Source organism: Electrona antarctica (genome assembly GCF_951216825.1).
Source record: "Electrona antarctica genome assembly, chromosome: 6".
NCBI lineage: Eukaryota > Metazoa > Chordata > Actinopteri > Myctophiformes > Myctophidae > Electrona > Electrona antarctica.
This window is the reverse complement of record NC_136811.1, coordinates 31,696,642-31,716,177: the sequence shown is the minus strand read 5'-3', so window position 1 is coordinate 31,716,177 and position 19,536 is coordinate 31,696,642. Positions and strand designations below refer to the sequence as shown.

At 43.1% G+C, this 19,536-nt stretch overlaps 1 protein-coding gene across 2 annotated transcripts in view; it reads left to right on the top strand.

Annotated features, from left to right (window-relative positions):
- Window positions 1-18,892, top strand: part of atg5 (ATG5 autophagy related 5 homolog) — a 31,131-nt gene extending 12,239 nt beyond the window's left edge. For both annotated transcript variants that reach the window (XM_079502527.1, XM_079502526.1), the window contains 2 exons: window positions 7,657-7,774; window positions 14,815-18,892. In XM_079502527.1, coding sequence (XP_079358653.1) covers window positions 7,657-7,774; window positions 14,815-14,951 — 255 coding nt within the window. In that variant the 3' untranslated portion in view covers window positions 14,952-18,892. The remainder of the gene's footprint in view (window positions 1-7,656; window positions 7,775-14,814) is intronic.
- The last annotated feature ends 644 nt before the right edge of the window (window positions 18,893-19,536 follow it).

Sequence of the window (19,536 nt, the reverse complement as noted above, 5' to 3'; positions counted from 1 at the left end):
GTGGGTACCATAACTATCACCAGTAGTCCACCACAAGGCAGAGTGGTAGACAGTGTCTAGCCGCTTTAAAAGTGAAGGAGCAGCAGACCTATAAATAATGTCCCCGTAGTCCAGGACCGAGAGGAAAGTGGACTCAATAATAGCTTTTTTACTGGAATTTGGAAAACAGAATTTATTGCTATACAGAAAACCTAGTTTTTGTCTTAGATCAACAATATAAAATTTAAAAGAAAGTTTATCGTAAAGCCAGATGCCAAGATATTTATATTCAGAGACCCTCTCAATCGTGGATCCATCTGAGGAAGTTATAAATACACTATCCAAGTCAATATTCATAGCCCTAGAAAACAGCATACATTTTGTATCCTGGAGAGTATTAAAAGCAAGCTGCAGGTTCTTAACGGCAACCTCAACTGAATTGGCGTCAGTCCAACTGAATTGGTGTCGTCCGTGTAAAGATGGGATTGACAATCCTTCAGAGTGGAAACAATATTATTAATATATAATGTAAAAAGTACAGGCCCTAAAACCGATCCCTGTGGGACCCCTGAACAAACGGGCAGGAAAGCAGATTGAGAATGACCAGCCTTTACAGACTGGTATCTATCAAATAAGTAGTTATGAAACCAATCTTTGTAAAAGATATGTACTAGTAACTTGCTGGCTGGTAAAACAGGATTACAGAGTGCAGCCGCTATATTTGTATATGCAATGATAACAATCGTGATGCAAAATATTACATTTTAGTATATAAATGATTTAGTATAAATATTATTTTGACATTGTAGAACAGCCAGAGCCACAGTCTGGTCTGTCCACTAGGTGGGGTTAGAGGAATGTGTAAAAGATACCTCTGTTGGCCTACTACCCTGTAGATTGCAAGTTTGCAGAGTATTTCTACCCAATCTGAGCAACTGTATCCTTTCACTGAGATAGACTTGTCATAGGGATCCGTTCAATTCAGTCTAACTTCTTATTCTTAGCCCTGACTATAATTACCTGTTCTGTAACTACTTGTTGTGACTTGTGTGTGCCATTGATTGATAACTAATTTAATATAGGTCTACATCCTGACTACATTAGTGGTTGGCTATTGCTTCATCTATAGACAAAACAACCAACCCTTTGGACCATTACTTATGACACGTTGCCCGCCCCAAAAACACTATGAACACTGTTTTGTCCCAAATCCAGTCTTTCTAGCAATTATTCATAATTTCCAGCACATACGATACTATGATTCTCTCGAGTTTATTTGCAATGCCATTGAACCAGAGTGAGACTGTGGTTGTGCTTCCAGTTAACTCATAGGACATGGGGCACAAACAGGGGTGAGGTTTGGAGGAGGGGGATCCCGTCATGTCTATAGCCTACTACTGACTCAGGTAAAACTCCCTCGGAGCAAAATGATGAATAAGCGCTTCAGCGTTTGCCTGGAAAACATTAGCTTGCTGTGTGCCAGACAGTGTGTGTGTGTGTGTGTGGGTGGGGGGGGGGGGGACTTGCTTATAGGAGAATGTAGACTCGTACAGTACCTGAAACTGATTCCATGAAGCCCTGGTCTTCATTCAACCGGAAACCGAGAAAGACATAATTTCTTCATCTCTAAAGGAATTATCTTATATGGCATGTCAGGACAAGGTAGTTAAAAATGTGGAAATAAATTTGGGCAATTCATTACTGCCAAGTCTACTGTTGGTCTCGTTGAGGGAGATGAGTCAATGCCTTTGAGACTATTGGTATTTTGATATGAATTACATTACTTTATTTTCGACAAATTATTATAGAAATATAGGAATAGGAATACATGCTACCCACCCTCTATGCTTGACTAGCAAGCTGTATTTTTAAAATAAATTTGTAATGTAAAATAATTGAGTGATTGGTTCTGTAGACTAGAGTCTAGCTTCCATTGCATTTGCCAGCATTGACAGGTGGTAAATTGCCTCCCTGAGGTATTGTTGGCTTGTCAAATTTACTGTGACATATTTGGTAACTAACACATGGCTACGTTTATTTTTGTGTAACAAGAGCAATGGAATGGTTATCAATCAAAACCAAGGCTGCATCTGGGGGAATAAAGCCCTTAAATAGATTATTTCCCATGTAAATCTTCAATACATGGCTAATTTAAATGTTCAACCTTTGTATTTTTGTGGTAATAAAACGGCAATAACTGGATGTTGCTGCAGGGTTTGTTGGTTTGCTCCAAGGCAAAAATCACATAACTACATTTTAGTTTTCCTTTTCTTGCATACATTTTAAGTTTACTTGGTAATTTTAGTAATTTAAATGTTTTAATACATACTGTATTTTAAAAACTAGTTAGAACACAAGGATTCATCTCTTAATTATTGAAAAAATAACGTGGAGATTTAGCTTCCTTTTTTGTAAGATATATGTGATGTATGACCAGAGGAGACAGCATGTCGGACTAGAGAAGAAGGCACCCATGCTGACTGTACAGCAGGCTGGCCAAGACAGGAATGAACAGTCCCTACCCCCATCCCCTCCGAGGCCAGATTGAGGTCTTTAGTGTAAATAACATGTGCTGTGTTTGATGCAGACAGAATTAATGACAACACTGACTCTAAATAACAGAGGGCTCACTTCCGTCTGGCCTGCACTCCCCATAGAGAGGAGGAGACCTCATGGGCACAACAGCATTGAAGTGAGTGTATGTGTGCGTGCGTGTGCGAGAAAGTAAGAGAGATCGCGTATGTACCGGTATGTACACTAGCACATGTATATTTGATTAAGTTTCGGTTTTAGGCATGTTTTCAAGTGTGTGCGTGTTTGCGTGCTGTTGCGCGTCGTACTGCCGCGCCCGCTAGTGTGATTGCAGACTGGACTTGTTTGGCAGCCAGAGCCTTTTCCTGCTCTAGAAGTGACGCCACTCTGTGATTCAAAGTGCCAGAGGGGGCCGACCGTCTGTGCGGAAAGTGAAAATTACAATGCTTGTTTTAAAGACCACTTACATTGTTGCTCTACAGGTATGGCTTTTTCCCCTCCATGACTAAGTGCTTGCTCACAAACTTCTAATGCAATACCAGGCAGTCATAAATAATAGCTTTTTTGTTACAGTGCTTTGGGAGGCATTGAAGAATGGGTTTATTTCATCTTAGATGTCATCTTGTAGTGGAGCTGACTGAGTTGTGTGCAATAATGCCAAGGGCAACAGGTGATTGGTCTGTAGTATCAGGGAAGAACTCTGTCTTTTTTCATTAATGGTTTGCGGTTTTAGTGTCAGAGATAAACCAAATTAAATGTTATGATGGTCATATTTTCACGGCATGAGTTTGCCCATATAAATCATATGTGATTGTCAAGATAAAGATGTATCTTGATTGTTGTTGTAATGGTCTTTGAAGCTCACTAGGGCTTTGGAACTCACTACATAAACAGACTAATGAAGCTACACAATACACTCTTGATTGTTCAAAAAGAGAAAGTGAAAAAATTCTCCCTTTCAAAAGTGCACATATGTGGTTGCTTTGATTGCTTTGCTAGGAACCTACTTTCTATTTTCAATTTGTCTTTCATGTCCAGTTGGAATAACATCATTGTACGACTGTATGAAAGAGCAGATTAAAGATGGCAGTTTTATCTGAACTCATAAGCAAGGTAGGCTATTGACTTGCTGTGATCATGACGAAGTAATTAGTACAGTAATTACTGTAGTAAATCCCGACCCCTCACATTACAGAACCAGACAGATCTACTCGGCATCAAGAAATAACAATTGATGTCAAATCATGACCCCCACATTTGATTAATGAAATGCCACAAACCAAACGATGAATAAATAAATAGGACATTCAAAGTGACACTGCAGTTTTAATTTACCAATGGAAGGTCTCAGGGTTCAATGGAAAAAAGAGGCCATGCTTTCTCTCCCACCTCTGCACTCTGTGGAAACTTATATTGACTGACATTTGTGTACTACCACCCATTGTTTTACTGTCAATTAGGCAGATTGAATCCACACCGGCAATTAGGCCATGGGTTGAGTTCCGCTGCTACTCTTTTCGGTCCGCAAAAGCAAGCCATCTCTTTTCACCTGACTCCTAAAGACACCTCCCTCCCTTGGTGTCGCCATGTGCCACACTGCCAGCTAAGGTGTCACGCCAGCTGAAAAGAAAGTGTCTCTGTCCAACGAGTATCACGCTTCTGTCCCCAGGGATCAATGGGCCCCCTCTTCTTTGTATGGCGCCGTGCTCAATAATTCATGTTCAACTGTTAAAAAATGCAACGAAGTAGCTGTCACTTAGCACACTCTCGCCGCTCTGGCTTTTGGGGATGATCCCGCACGAAAGGCCCTGCTTCCTGCCAGTGACTCACTCTTTCTGTGTAACCCAAGCTGCAGCCTCACGCCTCTTCAGCCACCTTCACCTGGCTCGTGCGCAGCTCCGCGGTGTGTAGTTACAGATTGGTTACCCGACCCCTAGTCCTCACCAGTTTCCTTCTCAGAGCACCATGATTAGCCCCTATTGTGTGTCAGACTCTCTGTTTGACACCTCGGAGGCTGCAAGGGTTGGGTATCTGACCGGACCTGGTATCTTCCCCAACCGTGTGCTGATGTTCTGGGTTTCATTCCCTGTGAAAGCTCAGTTGGTAAGTTGTTGGAATGGAACTGCTGCCCATGGCAGTGTAGGTGCAATGCTCTACCCACTGAGTTACAGGGAACACGTGACAATTAGACAAAGTTGCTCGTATAGACATAAGGTACCATATAGTTAATAGCCCACATTTATTACTTGGAAGTGGAAGTTAACTAAATTCCTCCTCGACCTGGACCGTGGCTCAGCGGACCAGGCACCTTGGCTGGTAATCCAGTCTGGCAGTGTGCCGCGGGTTCGACTCCCGATCCCGACGGCCTTTACTGCATGTCACCCCCCCATCTCTCTCCCCATTTCCTGTCAGCCTACCTCCATAAAAAAAATTAAAAAAAGAAATTGCTCCACCTCAAATGCACAAATGCAAAAATATATATATATGTATAAAACTATTCTCAGGAGGACTATTAAATAGAACAGAAAAACACTATCCTTGCAAAAATTCTTAATTAAAAATACTTGATGGCCAAGATAGGAAACCATCACTATTTGACTGACTGGAGAATAGAGTTATTTTTTATTTTTTTTAATCTTTATTTTTTGAATTTTTGAATATGCAAGAGACACAAAAGACAAACAAGGCATACAATAAAACAAAAACTGAAGAATAGAGTTTTAACTCCAAGTCATATTTTGTTAATAATGATCTTTTTATTATCAAAATAATGCAAAATGTATTGTGTATAATACATAAGTACATTAAAATAAGCATAGCCTGTTAAGCTAGCTAACATAACCAGGCTAGTAGCTACACAATGTAAACAGACTGGCTGCAAGGTGTGCAAGCATGCAATCGTCACGTCCGATACTTACCTTAATATGTGCAAAACATGCGTTTGGCAATCATATGTGCAATATACACTATACTTATCAATATGTGTAAAACGCTACAGTAAGTAAGCAAGTGCTATATTATTATTTTAAGTTAAGGGCATTATGCATCCAATGTAAGTTTTCTAATGAGATCCTGTTGTGGGGAGGGGTTTTCAAGGCTGAATGAATTGACAGTATGCTTATGCTGCATTCACATGGAATCAGGCAAGCAGTAGACGGCAGACGGCATGTCCTTTTAGTGGACGAAAGCAGGATGGTAAACGGAACAGGACCGCACGGCAGCCAGAACAGGCGATGGTAACGGCATCAATGTTAAAATATTTAATCTTTTTACCGTTCCGTGCCATCCAGCAGGTTTTGCCGTTTGCCGTCTACCGCTTGCCTGATTCCATGTGAATGCAGCATAAGTCATCCAACACAAAGACAGTAGTTCTACAAGTGTCGTGTTGTGAGCTTGTAGATCTGCTATTTTTTGGAACACATCATACGATGGAATATGAATTGCGCATCAGCCATTGAGTGGGCCTGCTGCTCTCTGTATTACTGTACTAATGATATCCAGATTTCCATATTGATTTGAACAGTGAACCACACCAGTTCTGTTTGCAACATGTGACGGAATGTTGGCGCTTGCTAAATCACACATTCCCGGCGGTCAGGCTCATTTCCAGTAACATGTTTTTGACACATATACACATGCCGGTCATTCATAACGTTCATTTGGAGTGGTGCCGTGTTCCAATGTATCTAAAGAGTTTTTATTATTATTATTTTAATGCCATCATTGAAGAAAATGTGTGTGGCATTCTGTTAACATCAACTTGTTAAAGTGACCTTTTCCTTTGGTTCACTTACCTAACAAGGCTAGAGGTAATTCAGAAATAAGTAAAAAAACACTTTGTACAAAATACATTACTGAGTATGCCTTCAGGCAGTGGCGATCCCATCTGCGTTCTGTCATTTTCTATGGGGGAATTTGTATTGACACCATTTATTGGGGGGGGGGGGGGGGGGATTAACTGAGTGAGACTTTTGACATCTCTGGGTGATTTGTACAGTAGATTCAACCATGGGAGGAGTGGTTGGAATTCTGTAATAAACTGTAGTGCTGAAGACTGTTGTGGTGAGGAGAGGACTGCTGAGCTCCATGGTAACCATGCTGCCTGCTCCTCCCACAGTGGTTTATTCATCTACACTGGGGGCCTGTTGTGGTGCCGCAGTGAAGGAAATGCTGGCTAGTTACCTCGGTCAGCTGTTTTGTACAAGCATGTGACGTGCGTAAATTGTGTCCTGTATCATCTTGTATCAAATCCATATGAGACGTGTTTTGTCCGGTATTTTGCATTTACTAGACTGGGGCACTGGCCTACTCGGGGACGATGCAAGTCAGGAACGGTGCAAGTTGTAAATGCATGCCCACCCGGTTACGCATACCCGTTGTACCCATTGTCGGAGTACCCGTTGTCTGTCTGCCTGCCCATGGAGATTTCTATATCTGTCTCTCTGTGTCCCTTTTGTGCCTATACAGTCAGGCATGTGCAAATGTGGAGTCCAGGCCAGTCTATGAAGTCAGTACTACGTTATATTGATGATTTCAGGGCACTCCATATATGGAGATTTGTGATTTCATCAATATTCTTGGAGATCCGCTGATCTGTCAACCTCCCACACATTACTTCCTCGCCTTCATTCACGTTGAGTCAGTCGGTCCCATACTGTATATACAGTATAGGTTAGGTATGCATGTTTGGATACAGCAGGTGGTTCTGGACAACCCGAGCTCCATATACTGTATATGAGCTTATCGGTTGGATCAGTGATTCTGGACAACAGGGCAACAGCAGACGTGCACGCTGAGTTTGAAGCCGGCCGTTTGGACAGTTCTCGAGATATGTGAACTACAGATGTACACACAGAAGGACTGACACAGATTTTGTGCATTAATTATTATAGCTAGTAGGATAATGGGGGGGGTGAGGGGATTGCCTCATTGATACAGATAGCCTGTTGCTAGCCAGGCATTATAGAAGCACATACCTGGTTGCATTGTGATTATATCTTAATTCTTGTTCACATTGTGTCGCCTTTTTTCCCTTCAGTTTGTTGTCCTTTTCTCTGGGTGTATAAGAATTGCAGTGATGTGTAGAATTGATATTACTGTTTAATACATTTTCCGTGTTCTGTTTCCTCTCCAATTTTATTCCAGACCATGAGTGACAGGCCGTTTATCCAGAAGCTGTTTCGGCCTGTCTCTCCTGAGGGCCACTCACACACTCTAGGGGACCTACTGAAAGAGGTGTATCCTGCTGCTATAGCAAACGATGGTAGGTACACGTACACGTACAGCTGTACATACAGTACATACGTAAGTGATAATTAAACTGGTAATACCACTCACAACCTACATGTAGTAATTATACTTGAACTAACTCAACTGTGTCTGTCTGTCTGTCTCCCTCTCCATGCATACTTGTGTGCACATGGCCACACATTCAGTCATCTGCAGTTCATCTGCATAATTACCTTTTATACTGCCTTTTAACACCTCTTTTATGCATACATCCTGTGACTGGGACAGGCACACACATTTTAAACGTCTGCAACCCTCAATTAAATTACCCTTTATACAAGATTGATTATTTCACAGGATCTGCATGGCTTAAGGAGATTTAAGGGTACTAAAATGCCACATTGTCCAGCTAGCTACCTATAACAGCAGAGACTAAAGCAGTTCGCTATAGATGATACCTGCAAGGCTCTAAATAAAGCTCCTAATAGTAAACGCAACATGTTTGCTGTAAAATGTTACTAATGATACTCAACATCTCAGTACAGTTTGTGTGTGTGTGTGTGTGTGTGTGTGTGTGTGTGTGTGTGTGTGTGTGTGTGTGTGTGTGTGTGTGTGTGTGTGTGTGTGTGTGTGTGTGTGTGTGTGTGTGTGTGTGTGTGTGTGTGTGTGTGTGTGTGTGTGTGTGTGTGTGTGTGTGTGTGTGTGTGTGTGTGTGTGTGTGTGTGTGTGTGTGTGTGTGTGTGTGTGTGTGTGTGTGTGTGTGTGTGTCTCCAACTCTAGTGGAGAAAGTGTTGTTTTAGGTACCCTTATCAATAGCATGCTAGATCCTCCGGAAGCAGAGAGAAGAAAGAGAGCTGTCCTCTGTGTTTATTTTATTTACACAGCCTGGAGAGGCTTCTCAGAGATCCAGATACAACAAAATGCCACATCACAAGAGGGAAAATAATTCAAACAAGTGAAAAGAGATGAGGGTGGGGGGGCCATAGACAAGTAGATAGTGAGAGGGAGGGATCGAGAACGAGAGAGATGGGTGATAATGGCAGCAGCCTTAACAAGGTACAGGGAGTTATGGCACTCATGGAAACAAACTGAATTACTATCAGTTCATTCATGTGCTGGAATGTGTGTCGTTGCAGAGGCGTTGCATGGTGACAAACTGCACACACGATGTAAGCTGTACAACGTTGTAGCATTAAGTGCTCTGCACACAGCGTATCGGTATACAACACCACGATAGCTGCTGGTAGAGAAGATGAATTCCTGTGATTGGAGCGCATACTGGAGTAGATTGAGGGAGGGAGAGAGTGGGCTGGCAGATAGAACGTGAGGGGGAAGAGAGAGGAGCAGCAGTCTAAACAGGGAGCGTCTGAGGAGGAGGAGAGAGGAAGTAGATAAGGAGACAATAGGCTGTTAGGACACAGAGCCCGCAGGAGACTCACCTGCACACAGGAGCCAACTGCACCCTCCTTCTGTGTCTGTCTGACTGCTGCTCTGTCTGTGTTTCACTCCATCTGTCTGCGTGCTGCTCTGTCTGTCTATCTGCATGTGTGCTGGTCTCTCTCTGTGTATCTGCCTGCACGATGGTCTTGACAGACTTTCTGTGTCTCTTTCACAATTTTGTCTAGGATTCCACTTCTTTGTTTCTGTGAGTCTCTTCTTTCTCTTTATAATATCTGTCCCAAATGTCTGTCTTTACTGCTGTGTCTCTTTAGTTGTGTCTCTCTTTACTGCTGTCTCTCTTTACTTATGCCCTCCATACATTGTTTAGCCTTTTCACTCTCTTCATACACACTCTGATCTCTGGCTTCTTTTTTGTTTTCTTACTTATTTATTTGACCCTGTCTTTGTTCTTTTTCTTTTCAACATCCTCCCTCTCTCCCATCCCTGGCCTTGTTGTCTTCTTTTCAACATCCTCCCTCTCTCCCATCCCTGGCCTTGTTGTCTTCTTTTCAACATCCTCCCTCTCTCCCATCCCTGGCCTTGTTGTCTTCTTTTCAACATCCTCCCTCTCTCCCATCCCTGGCCTTGTTGTCTTTCTTTTCAACATCCTCCCTCTCTCCCATCCATGGCCTTGTTGTCTTTCTTTTCAACATCCTCCCTCTCTCCCATCCCTGGCCTTGTTGTCTTTCTTTTCAACATCCTCCCTCTCTCCCATCCCTGGCCTTGTTGTCTTCTTTTCAACATCCTCCCTCTCTCCCATCCCTGGCCTTGTTGTCTTTCTTTTCAACATCCTCCCTCTCTCCCATCCCTGGCCTTGTTGTCTTTCTTTTCAACATCCTCCCTCTCTCCCATCCCTGGCCTTGTTGTCTTTCTTTTCAACATCCTCCCTCTCTCCCATCCCTGGCCTTGTTGTCTTTCTTTTCAACATCCTCCCTCTCTCCCATCCATGGCCTTGTTGTCTTTCTTTTCAACATCCTCCCTCTCTCCCATCCCTGGCCTTGTTGTCTTTCTTTTCAACATCCTCCCTCTCTCCCATCCCTGGCCTTGTTGTCTTTCTTTTCAACATCCTCCCTCTCTCCCATCCCTGGCCTTGTTGTCTTCTTTTCAACATCCTCCCTCTCTCCCATCCCTGGCCTTGTTGTCTTCTTTTCAACATCCTCCCTCTCTCCCATCCCTGGCCTTGTTGTCTTCTTTTCAACGTCCTCCCTCTCTCCCATCCCTGGCCTTGTTGTCTTCTTTTCAACATCCTCCCTCTCTCTTTTCAACATCCTCCCTCTCTCCCATCCCTGGCCTTGTTGTCTTCTTTTCAACATCCTCCCTCTCTCTTTTCAACATACTCCCTCTCTCCCATCCCTGGCCTTGTTGTCTTCTTTTCAACATCCTCCCTCTCTCCCATCCCTGGCCTTGTTGTCTTTCTTTTCAACATCCTCCCTCTCTCCCATCCCTGGCCTTGTTCCTCCCTCTCTCCCATCCCTGGCCTTGTTGTCTTCAACATCCTCCCTCTCTCCCATCCCTGGCCTTGTTGTCTTTTCATTTTCTCTCCATCCTCTCCGAGCCGGGTGCCAGTCTGACGCATCAAGGTGAAAGTGTTCCTTTTGTCTTCCTTCGTTTGTTTGGTTTCCAGCTCTTCCTCAGTCGGCAGATGAGTGTGGGTGATAGCTGGGGGATCATGGCTGCATGTTTGGATTAGTGGGACCAGGGGCGTGTGCTTTGCTGGGGGATGCAGGGTGGGGTAGGAGCATGCTGGCAGCATTGTTCAGGACAAGAATTCAGACAACCCCCTTTTCTTAAAAGGGTACCATATTGGCTTTTGAAGTAAATAAAAAAAAGTTCTGCAGCATTTCTCTTTGTTCAAGTAATGTCTTAAGCATAACACCCTTCTGTTATGTCTGTGCCAAGCATTTGTATGACCCCTCTGAGACTCAAAGCTTCAATCCAAATCAACTTGATCAAGTAGGCGTGGGTGGCTCGAATAAAAAACGGGGGATTGCCCAATGCCCAACTAGTCATGGGAGTCAATCTGTAACGATTTTAAGACTGTTGAGTGTTGATACCTCCACGCAAGTGGAAAACAATACAAACAGAATGGCAACAACATATTACTCTAATTAGTGGTCAGCCTTGACGTCTCTGGGAGCTGTGGCGGTTTGCTTGTTTTTTTAAACCAGGTGCATTGTTTGGCACAGGGAAACCTGAGAAATATAGCCAAGGGTACTTTTCACACATGTGATGCATTTGTATGAACCGCACATTTATTGTAAGATGACCTGGAGAACTTTATGGTAATGTTGGAGATGCGTCCTTTCAGAGGAAAATCTACACATTGATTATTGTCTCCTCCCTCCATGACTACACAACTTTGAGCAGCAGTGTATTGCTTCACGATCACGAGAGACACTCTGTGTGTAAGTATTAGCCCATGGCAAAAGGTGTGTTAGGAATCAGCAATGTCTTAACACATTGTGTGCCCACACAACACAAAAAAAAAAAACAGGGTGCCCATGTTTTACTTTCATTTTTTTGACATATTTATTTATTTATTGCAAAGACGTCCACAGACGTCTTGGGCACCACATACGGGTAATTCCCAGGACGTCTGTGGACACACAAGCTGTTTTAAAAACCTGAGATTTGGGAATGGTTGTGTCTGACTTTAGACTGAAAATGTCAGTTGTTTATTGACAGAAGCCAGCCAGGCAGGCAGTCACTGTCTGTCTGCCTGCCAGTCAGTATCCATGGCCAAACCAGCATGTGGCTAACACTGTTGTGTAGCCAGGCTCTTGGCTGGCCTTGGTGCATATTTGGGTGCAGGCTCTGAGGGAAGTGCGGCCTTGCGGTCCTCTTAAATAGGGGTTGGCTTCGCTCGAGTAACAAAACATCTTGTCTTGGCCAGCAGTCGCGCAACACTCAACCACAAGCGTGTGTGTTATGTGTGTGTGGCCGAATTAGTCCAATTTTATTTAGACAAACACACTGTGATATTCTCTAGCTGCTGTAGTGTGTCATTACCAATTTGGAAGTGTTGTGTAAGTTGATATGTCATGGGTGGCCTCAAATGCACTTGTCCCTGTGATTGTTAATGGTCAGTGTTGTAACCAAGTAATGAATCACAGTTTATTATGAGTCTAACTGGGAAAACACCGCCATTCTATGAATGTATTCCTCCTTGACGTTCTTTCTCTTTATGCAACACATAATGCCATTTGGTGGATCGATCACATTAATGTGTCACAGTATTGTGTGACTGCATACGTTTTTAATAAAACGATACCAGCAGCTACGTAAAACAATACGATATGTTGCGGTTTACAAACTTTACATACATATACTTTGATTGTTGTCATTGTAGCAACAGCAGTAAGAGTGATAGGTATATGTAAGAAAGAGGGGATGGGTGGGGTTCTCCAGGATAGCATCCAGCTTCCTCCTCATCGTCCCCACCTCCAGAGTTTTTCACTTTCACTCCCAACTCTGGAGCTAGTGTTTCTCACCAGCTTGTTTATTGGCATCCTTTGTGATGATGCCAACCCCCTAACATATCAGAATTAGTTGGCTCCTTAAGGCTGAGAAATACCAGCAGGTTCTTATCTGCCATCAGTGTGGTGTCTGATCCATCCCGAGTTCATTCTGCAACAGCGTGACAACTAGGTGCCCAAACATGGTGTGTGTGTGTGTGTGTGTGTGTGTGTGTGTGTGTGTGTGTGTGTGTGTGTGTGTGTGTGTGTGTGTGTGTGTGTGTGTGTGTGTGTGTGTGTGTGTGTGTGTGTGTGTGTGTGTGTGTGTGTGTGTGTGTGTGTGTGTGTGTGTGTGTGTGTGTGTGTGTGTGTGTGTGTGTGTGTGTGTGTGTGTGTGTGTGTGTGTGATAAAAAGGTGACATGCAATATAAATTCATGGTTTTGTGATGCCGAAATTGCTCATGTTGAGTCACAATAAGGAGGTAGGGTTATTTCTTAGTGGTTGTCCTTAGTTTTAGTCTTTCCGTATCCAATATGTTTCTAGCTAAAATAGTGATCTACAAGCTAACAAGTACCAACACATCACATTTGTACATCTGCTATCACCCCTGACTACCCCATATTTCATTTAAAAAAAAACTTAAACTAAAACTTAAACTAATACATACAAACTAAACCTTTAAAAACAATGTCAAATTAAACTAGCAACCCCGCTTTAGACACTAATTAAATAAATAAATAAGGTTAAATTATATAATAATAATGAAAAATGCAGAACTATAAACACCCTGCTCCCCTGTCTCCTACAGTGTATCTCAGTGGAATAGAAATTCTATATAATGGGCCAATTTCTGCCCTCATTATTGGCAGCAATATTGCTGTTTGTTGGAGGGAGGGTGAGTTGGGAGTTGGCTTTTAAACCGTCCAAAAGCATCAGTTAACCGTCTGCCTGAACCATCCTTCTGATATTACGTGTACTAAATCTCATGTACCTAGGAGCTGAATGAGGATGTACAGCAAAAGTGTCTGTGTTCATGTGTGTGGTTGTGTGCCTGTTTATGGGTGAATTATGCCATGTGCTCTAAGTGTCTAAGTGTTATGAAACAACCCATAAAGTTACACAAATACAAAACCTAGACATTAATTGCATGACCTTATCAAATTAATCCATTTGAGTGTTTTTATCATTGCCAAATGCATTGTGTGAGTGGAGAGAGAATCTAATGTGATCAGCATAAAGGCAATATTCTCATATTTCTCACATATTTTTATTATTAAAATGTAATTGATTAACAATTAAAGCAAATAAAAAATGCATTATCTAAAGAGACAGTTCTACAATACTGTAGTATGTACGTTGTACTATTATTGTTAGTTTATATACTAAATACAATTTAAATCGCAGGAAATGAAAATGAACTTGTAATTGGAAACACAATGTTACAATAAAATAATAAATTAAATGGAAGATGCACATATTTAGTAACGTCTGCAAATATCTAGTAACATCTGGGTGTTCATGTGTCATGTTCGCAGTCACAGTATTTAAGTAGAGGGTGGGGTCACTCACTAGGGGGCAGCGTAGTCCGACCCACACACACACACGCACACAAGTTTGCTCATTGTAAAACTACCGCACAACTGAAAGTTACAAAAAATCTAAACGAAGTCTCCTGTCAGGAAAAAACTGTCAAAAGTCACTTTGGCTTACCCAGATTTGAGCTGACATGGTGCTGCTTTACGGTCACGGGCACACACACACACACACACACAGTCACACACAGTCACGCACACACACTCTATTCCTGCAGACCTCCATCACGTATGGCTCCATTAGACTACTAGATAGCATATTTTACAGGTTCCGGATTTGTTTTCATGTCGTTGCTGTCGGTCAGAAACCTCTTATCTCCATATTTGAACTTAGTATTTTTTTGTAAATGAATGCCCTACTTGATCATACTACAGCGTCAAACAAAATTACCAAATCATTTTTGCTACTATATTCTCTCCCTAACTCAACTGTCCTCTCTGCCTCTGTCACTCTGTCCACCTCATTATCTCTGTCTCTCTCTTTCTCTCCACCTCTCTATCCCTCCTTTCCTCCATATTACCCATTTTGCTTTTATCTCTCCTCTCATTCTTCTCATTCTTCTTCTTTTCCATCCCGGTCCCCCAGATGAAGCCAAGCGGTACCAGGTGGTGATCCACGGGATAGAACCCCTGCTGGAGACTCCCATTCAGTGGCTCAGTGAACACCTCAGCCACCCCGACAACTTCCTCCACATCTGCGTCATCCCTGCGCCGACCGACTGAGGCCGCTGATCCGTCAGCTCGGCCTGGCCACCGACCAAGGCGGGATGCAGACTAACTAACTTTAAAAGATAACAGGAAGGAAGGTGGTGGGAGGGGTGGGGTGGGGTGTTGAGGTGTGATGTTGTCATCAAAACGGGATGATGTCCTACCGTGCAGCTCCTCGTGCGGAGCCCCATCCGGCAGCGATTGACCTGTACACACGGCCTCTGCCTGTCATCTCCCTCTCTAACTTTCCCAGGATCTCCTTTCTCTGTCCTCTTTCCCTTTGGGACAGCGGAGCGTGATACAAACCAAAAAACGGTGAAAGCCTTATAGTAAAATGGGCAGTTTTGGGCACCTATCAAAAAGATGTAAAGCAGGGAAGGGTGATTGGTCAGTTCACCTCTTTCGGTCCATCCTGCCATATCCATGCTCTCCTCCCCTCCTCTTTCTTTACCCCCAACCCCCGCAGATGAAGAGACAGTCATGCCTGTCGGAAGGTGGCGTGAGGGGCTGTGCTTGGTTTTCTTCTCGAAGTTGCCTTACTTTCCACATTTGTGCACCAGTCGGACTTGTTTGTTTGTACCCTCTGCTTGGGCAAATCCATCATCTTCAAGAACGTATCTTCATTATACGCCTATGCTCTATTTTAATGGTGTGTTGCATGGCCTAAATAGCCGATCTACAAGCTCACATGCTTGTGGATTGGCTCTTTTGGACATTTTCTGAAAGTATTCACAGATTATGACCGGCCCAAAATAGGGATGCCAGGTTGAAAGTTGTTAACACACACTTGATCAGTTCATTCGATAGCATCTGTAAAATTCTCACACATATTACCGTAATAATTAACTAACAAAGTCTTGACTAAAACCAAACCGACCAATTTATCGATTTTGGATTGCGAGTGGACACACGCACAGTTGGTTTACGCAAGTTCAGCCAGGAGGTAGGGCATAGGGGTCGTGTCACACTTTCTCACAAATCAGATAAAATATGAAAAATATGTCCTAAATGTTCTTTTCTGTCGCATCTCAAACATTTGGTTATTTATAGTATAAATACATTTTATCTTCACTGCATTCAACAATCTCACAAGGCATCCGTCCCCCCCTTTCAGTTCCCCCGTCCTTCATTTTTTTCATTTTCTCTTGTTCTCGTGTCGTTTACTGCCAGTGCACTCTCTCTCCCTCTCATCTCCACTGGCTAATTATCTGTTGGCATTCCACCCGCTGCTAATGAGACCACTAAACTACCCTGTCTGACAAGCCTTGGGCTGCCCTGTGTGTGTGTGTGTGTGTGTGTGTGTGTGTGTGTGTGTGTGTGTTTTTTGTTTTTTTCATCAAGGTTATGAATGAAGTGGCGCAGTAGGGTGTGTGTGTGTGTGTGTGTGTGTGTGTGTGTGTGTGTGTGTGTGTGTGTGTGTGTGTGTGTGTGTGTGTGTGTGTGTGTGTGTGTGTGTGTGTGTGTGTGTGTGTGTGTGTGTGTGTGTGTGTGTGTGTGTGTGTGTGTGTGTGTGTGTGTGTGTGTGTGTGTGTATATGTATGACTGTATCTGTGTGTTTTTGGCATCTGAGTGGATGCTTTTGTGACTGTATACGTACTAATTACAGCCATCATTTATAGCACCCTGGGGGGGGTCGGGGGGGAGAAGGAAGGTGTGAAGATTTCCAATGGAATCCTGTCTGTCTTCTCTCTCATACACCCGTCTCATGTCACAGAGACAGCCCTGTAATTGTGTGTGTGTGTGATGTCACAGTCATACACACATCACATCACGTCAGGCTTCCTCACCACGGCTGCCGCCGCCAAACTTGATGGGATGGCATGTTTATGATGTTGAGTCAGGAACCAGGCTCGGCGTGGGGCAACGTGTGTGTGTGTGTGTGTGTGTGTGTGTGTGTGTGTGTGTGTGTGTGTGTGTGTGTGTGTGTGTGTGTGTGTGTGTGTGTGTGTGTGTGTGTGTGTGTGTGTGTGTGTGTGTGTGTGTGTGTGTGTGTGTGTGTGTGTGTGTGTGTGTGTGTGTGTGTGTGTGTGTGTGTGTGTGTGTGTGTGTGTGTGTGTGTACATACACACACACTAGTCCTAGACACAATGATCAAACGTGTCTGGCTCACCCCCGTCTAGCTGACACACTTGTCTTTAAGGGATTTCCCAAGCCACCTTCTAACCCCTCCTTTTGTGTTCTTACATACAGTAGGACATGCACGCGGTCGGTGACAATGCCATTGTCACCGTTGGACAAAAAGCATCACTGCGACGGGTTTTTCCGGGAAGAAAGCTAAAGCCTTCCTCTCTAAATGACAATGTTGTGAACATGTAACACTTTTGTTCAAGTATAGCAAAAAATGAAATTGCAGTAATGTACGGTAGTTGAAAAACTACATACTAACTAAACTACTTCCACTTTGAGGCATGGAGAACCATTGTGCGTGGGGATTGGTCTAAAAGGCAGATGTTTTTTTTATATTACATGAAGCAATAATAATAAAATAAAGCATTTTAGCCCATTATCAGTTACAATCTATATCATTGTATCTCACATAGATACATACATCTCCGTTATCAAAGTGCAAATGATTGACAGCTGGGTGTCAGTGTTGAGGCTTTGTTAAAAACAATTTAAGGTGAAAACAGCTAAAAAGTTGGTTGCTATTTATTTGTTTCCATACCAACTACCAAAACATGACCAGTTTGGCCTAATAATAGCCAAACTTTACCGTCCACATGATTTGTGCCAGATTCCGCGAAGCCTAGACACACATTTTATAATCAACACCAACCGCAAAGCCTCCCCCGCAAATAACGCCCCAAGTTACATTAATTGCCCCCACTGTCCTGCTAGATTCCGCGAAACCAAGCACGTACATAAACACATACTCACACATGCATTCATTCATCCTTAAACCTGTACACAGACATTTATTCAGAAGTATTTGTGTGTGTGTGTGTGTGTGTGTGTGTGTGTGTGCGTAGGTGCGTGCTTGCTTGCACACACATACAGGCGTAGTTTTCTCCGTTTAACAGGTCCCAGGGGGCGAGTGTTAGGGTCTAGTATCAGACAACAGAGCGCAGATCAACAGATGAGAGTGATTAGAGCTTAGAGGAAGCGATGAGTGTATTCCGCTCTCTCTAGCCTGCCTGCCACAAACAGTACAGCACCCCAGGACAGACAGACAGACCAGACAGACACACAGAATGAAGGTTAAGTGGGAGAAAATAGCCACATGGAGAAAGAGTGGTTTGTCGCCATAGCCATAAACTAACAGCCTGTAAAGATAAAGGGAATTGGAGAGACGAGAGAATGGAAAGGGATTGAACGTGGAGATAATCTATGAGTGTATTCCCTTCCACTTGCACAACACAGCCTCTCAATGAGAACCGGAAAATGAATAAGATACTGGCACTGACGGGGGGGGTAGGGGTAGGGGTCGTGTACTGTAAGTGACGTGAATGACCACCACCTGCTGACTGGACTGTGTGTGTGTGTGTGTGTGTTTGTCTAGACAGGCTTGTTTACAATTTCTCCAGTTTACCTCCAACATTCACAGCCAATACAGGTCATGGTGCTGACTGAAAAGTTCTCCCCATTTTTGTACTTAATTTTTCTCTATTTCTTCCATCTTTATCATTTTATTCTGTCCATTATGATTGCTCATTTTCTAAGACGGAGATGAAATGAGATGAACGTCTATCTGCTAGATGAAAGGCATGTTGATTAGATCACTGGCTTTGTTTGAACTGGGGATAAATCCTTCCACTAAGACAAACACCATGTGCTTTTAGTTTTTCTCTTTGCTTTTCTGTATCACCTAACAAACGGTTTGGAGGTTTTATTGTTTATTGCTTTTTCTTATTTTCTTTTTCTTTTTTGCTACAAGCATATTTACAAAGCTGTATAAATAAATATATAGAAAATATTTGTAGTATTAAAATTGAATAAATAAACAAAATGGGTTTTCTGTTTCTTTCTAGTGTGTGTGTGGTGTGTGCGTATGTGCGTGCGTGCGCAATATGTGAAGTAGGAGAAGCGAGTACCAAGGTTGTTTTAACCGTCTTCCTAGGAAGACCAATGTGCTAATAAAGAGGAATGCATTCAGCAGGTATTGAACAAATACAATGTGATGAATTCACTTGGTCATTGCGATTTGAGGCAAATGCCTTTAAAGGTCTCTCTTCCTCAGACAGCCCCCCACCGCCACCCCCATCCACACAGTTTTCCAGTAAACAACCACTAAACTGGTATTGAAAGTCCCTTCCAGTAAATATAACCAGTGAACTGGTTTAGACAAGCGCAGCTGAGGCGGACCTCCTGTCTCTCCTTTCTCTACTGTACTGCATGTCCTTCTGTCTTGATCTCAGTTCCTGGCACTGTGGCACGCACAGGCGCGCCATATTGCTTTGGCCCCCGTCTCCCTCTCCTCTTCGGAGGACGTATCTCCGTTTTAACAAGCCAACAGTCTTTGAAGTTTGTAATGACCGAAGAGGACAGAGTTCATCTGAGATCTCTCTCCCTCGCTCTCTCTTGCACTTGCACAAACACACACAAACTGAATCAAAACACAAGGAGTATGTCACAATTTGTATTCTCCTTTCTTCTCATCCTT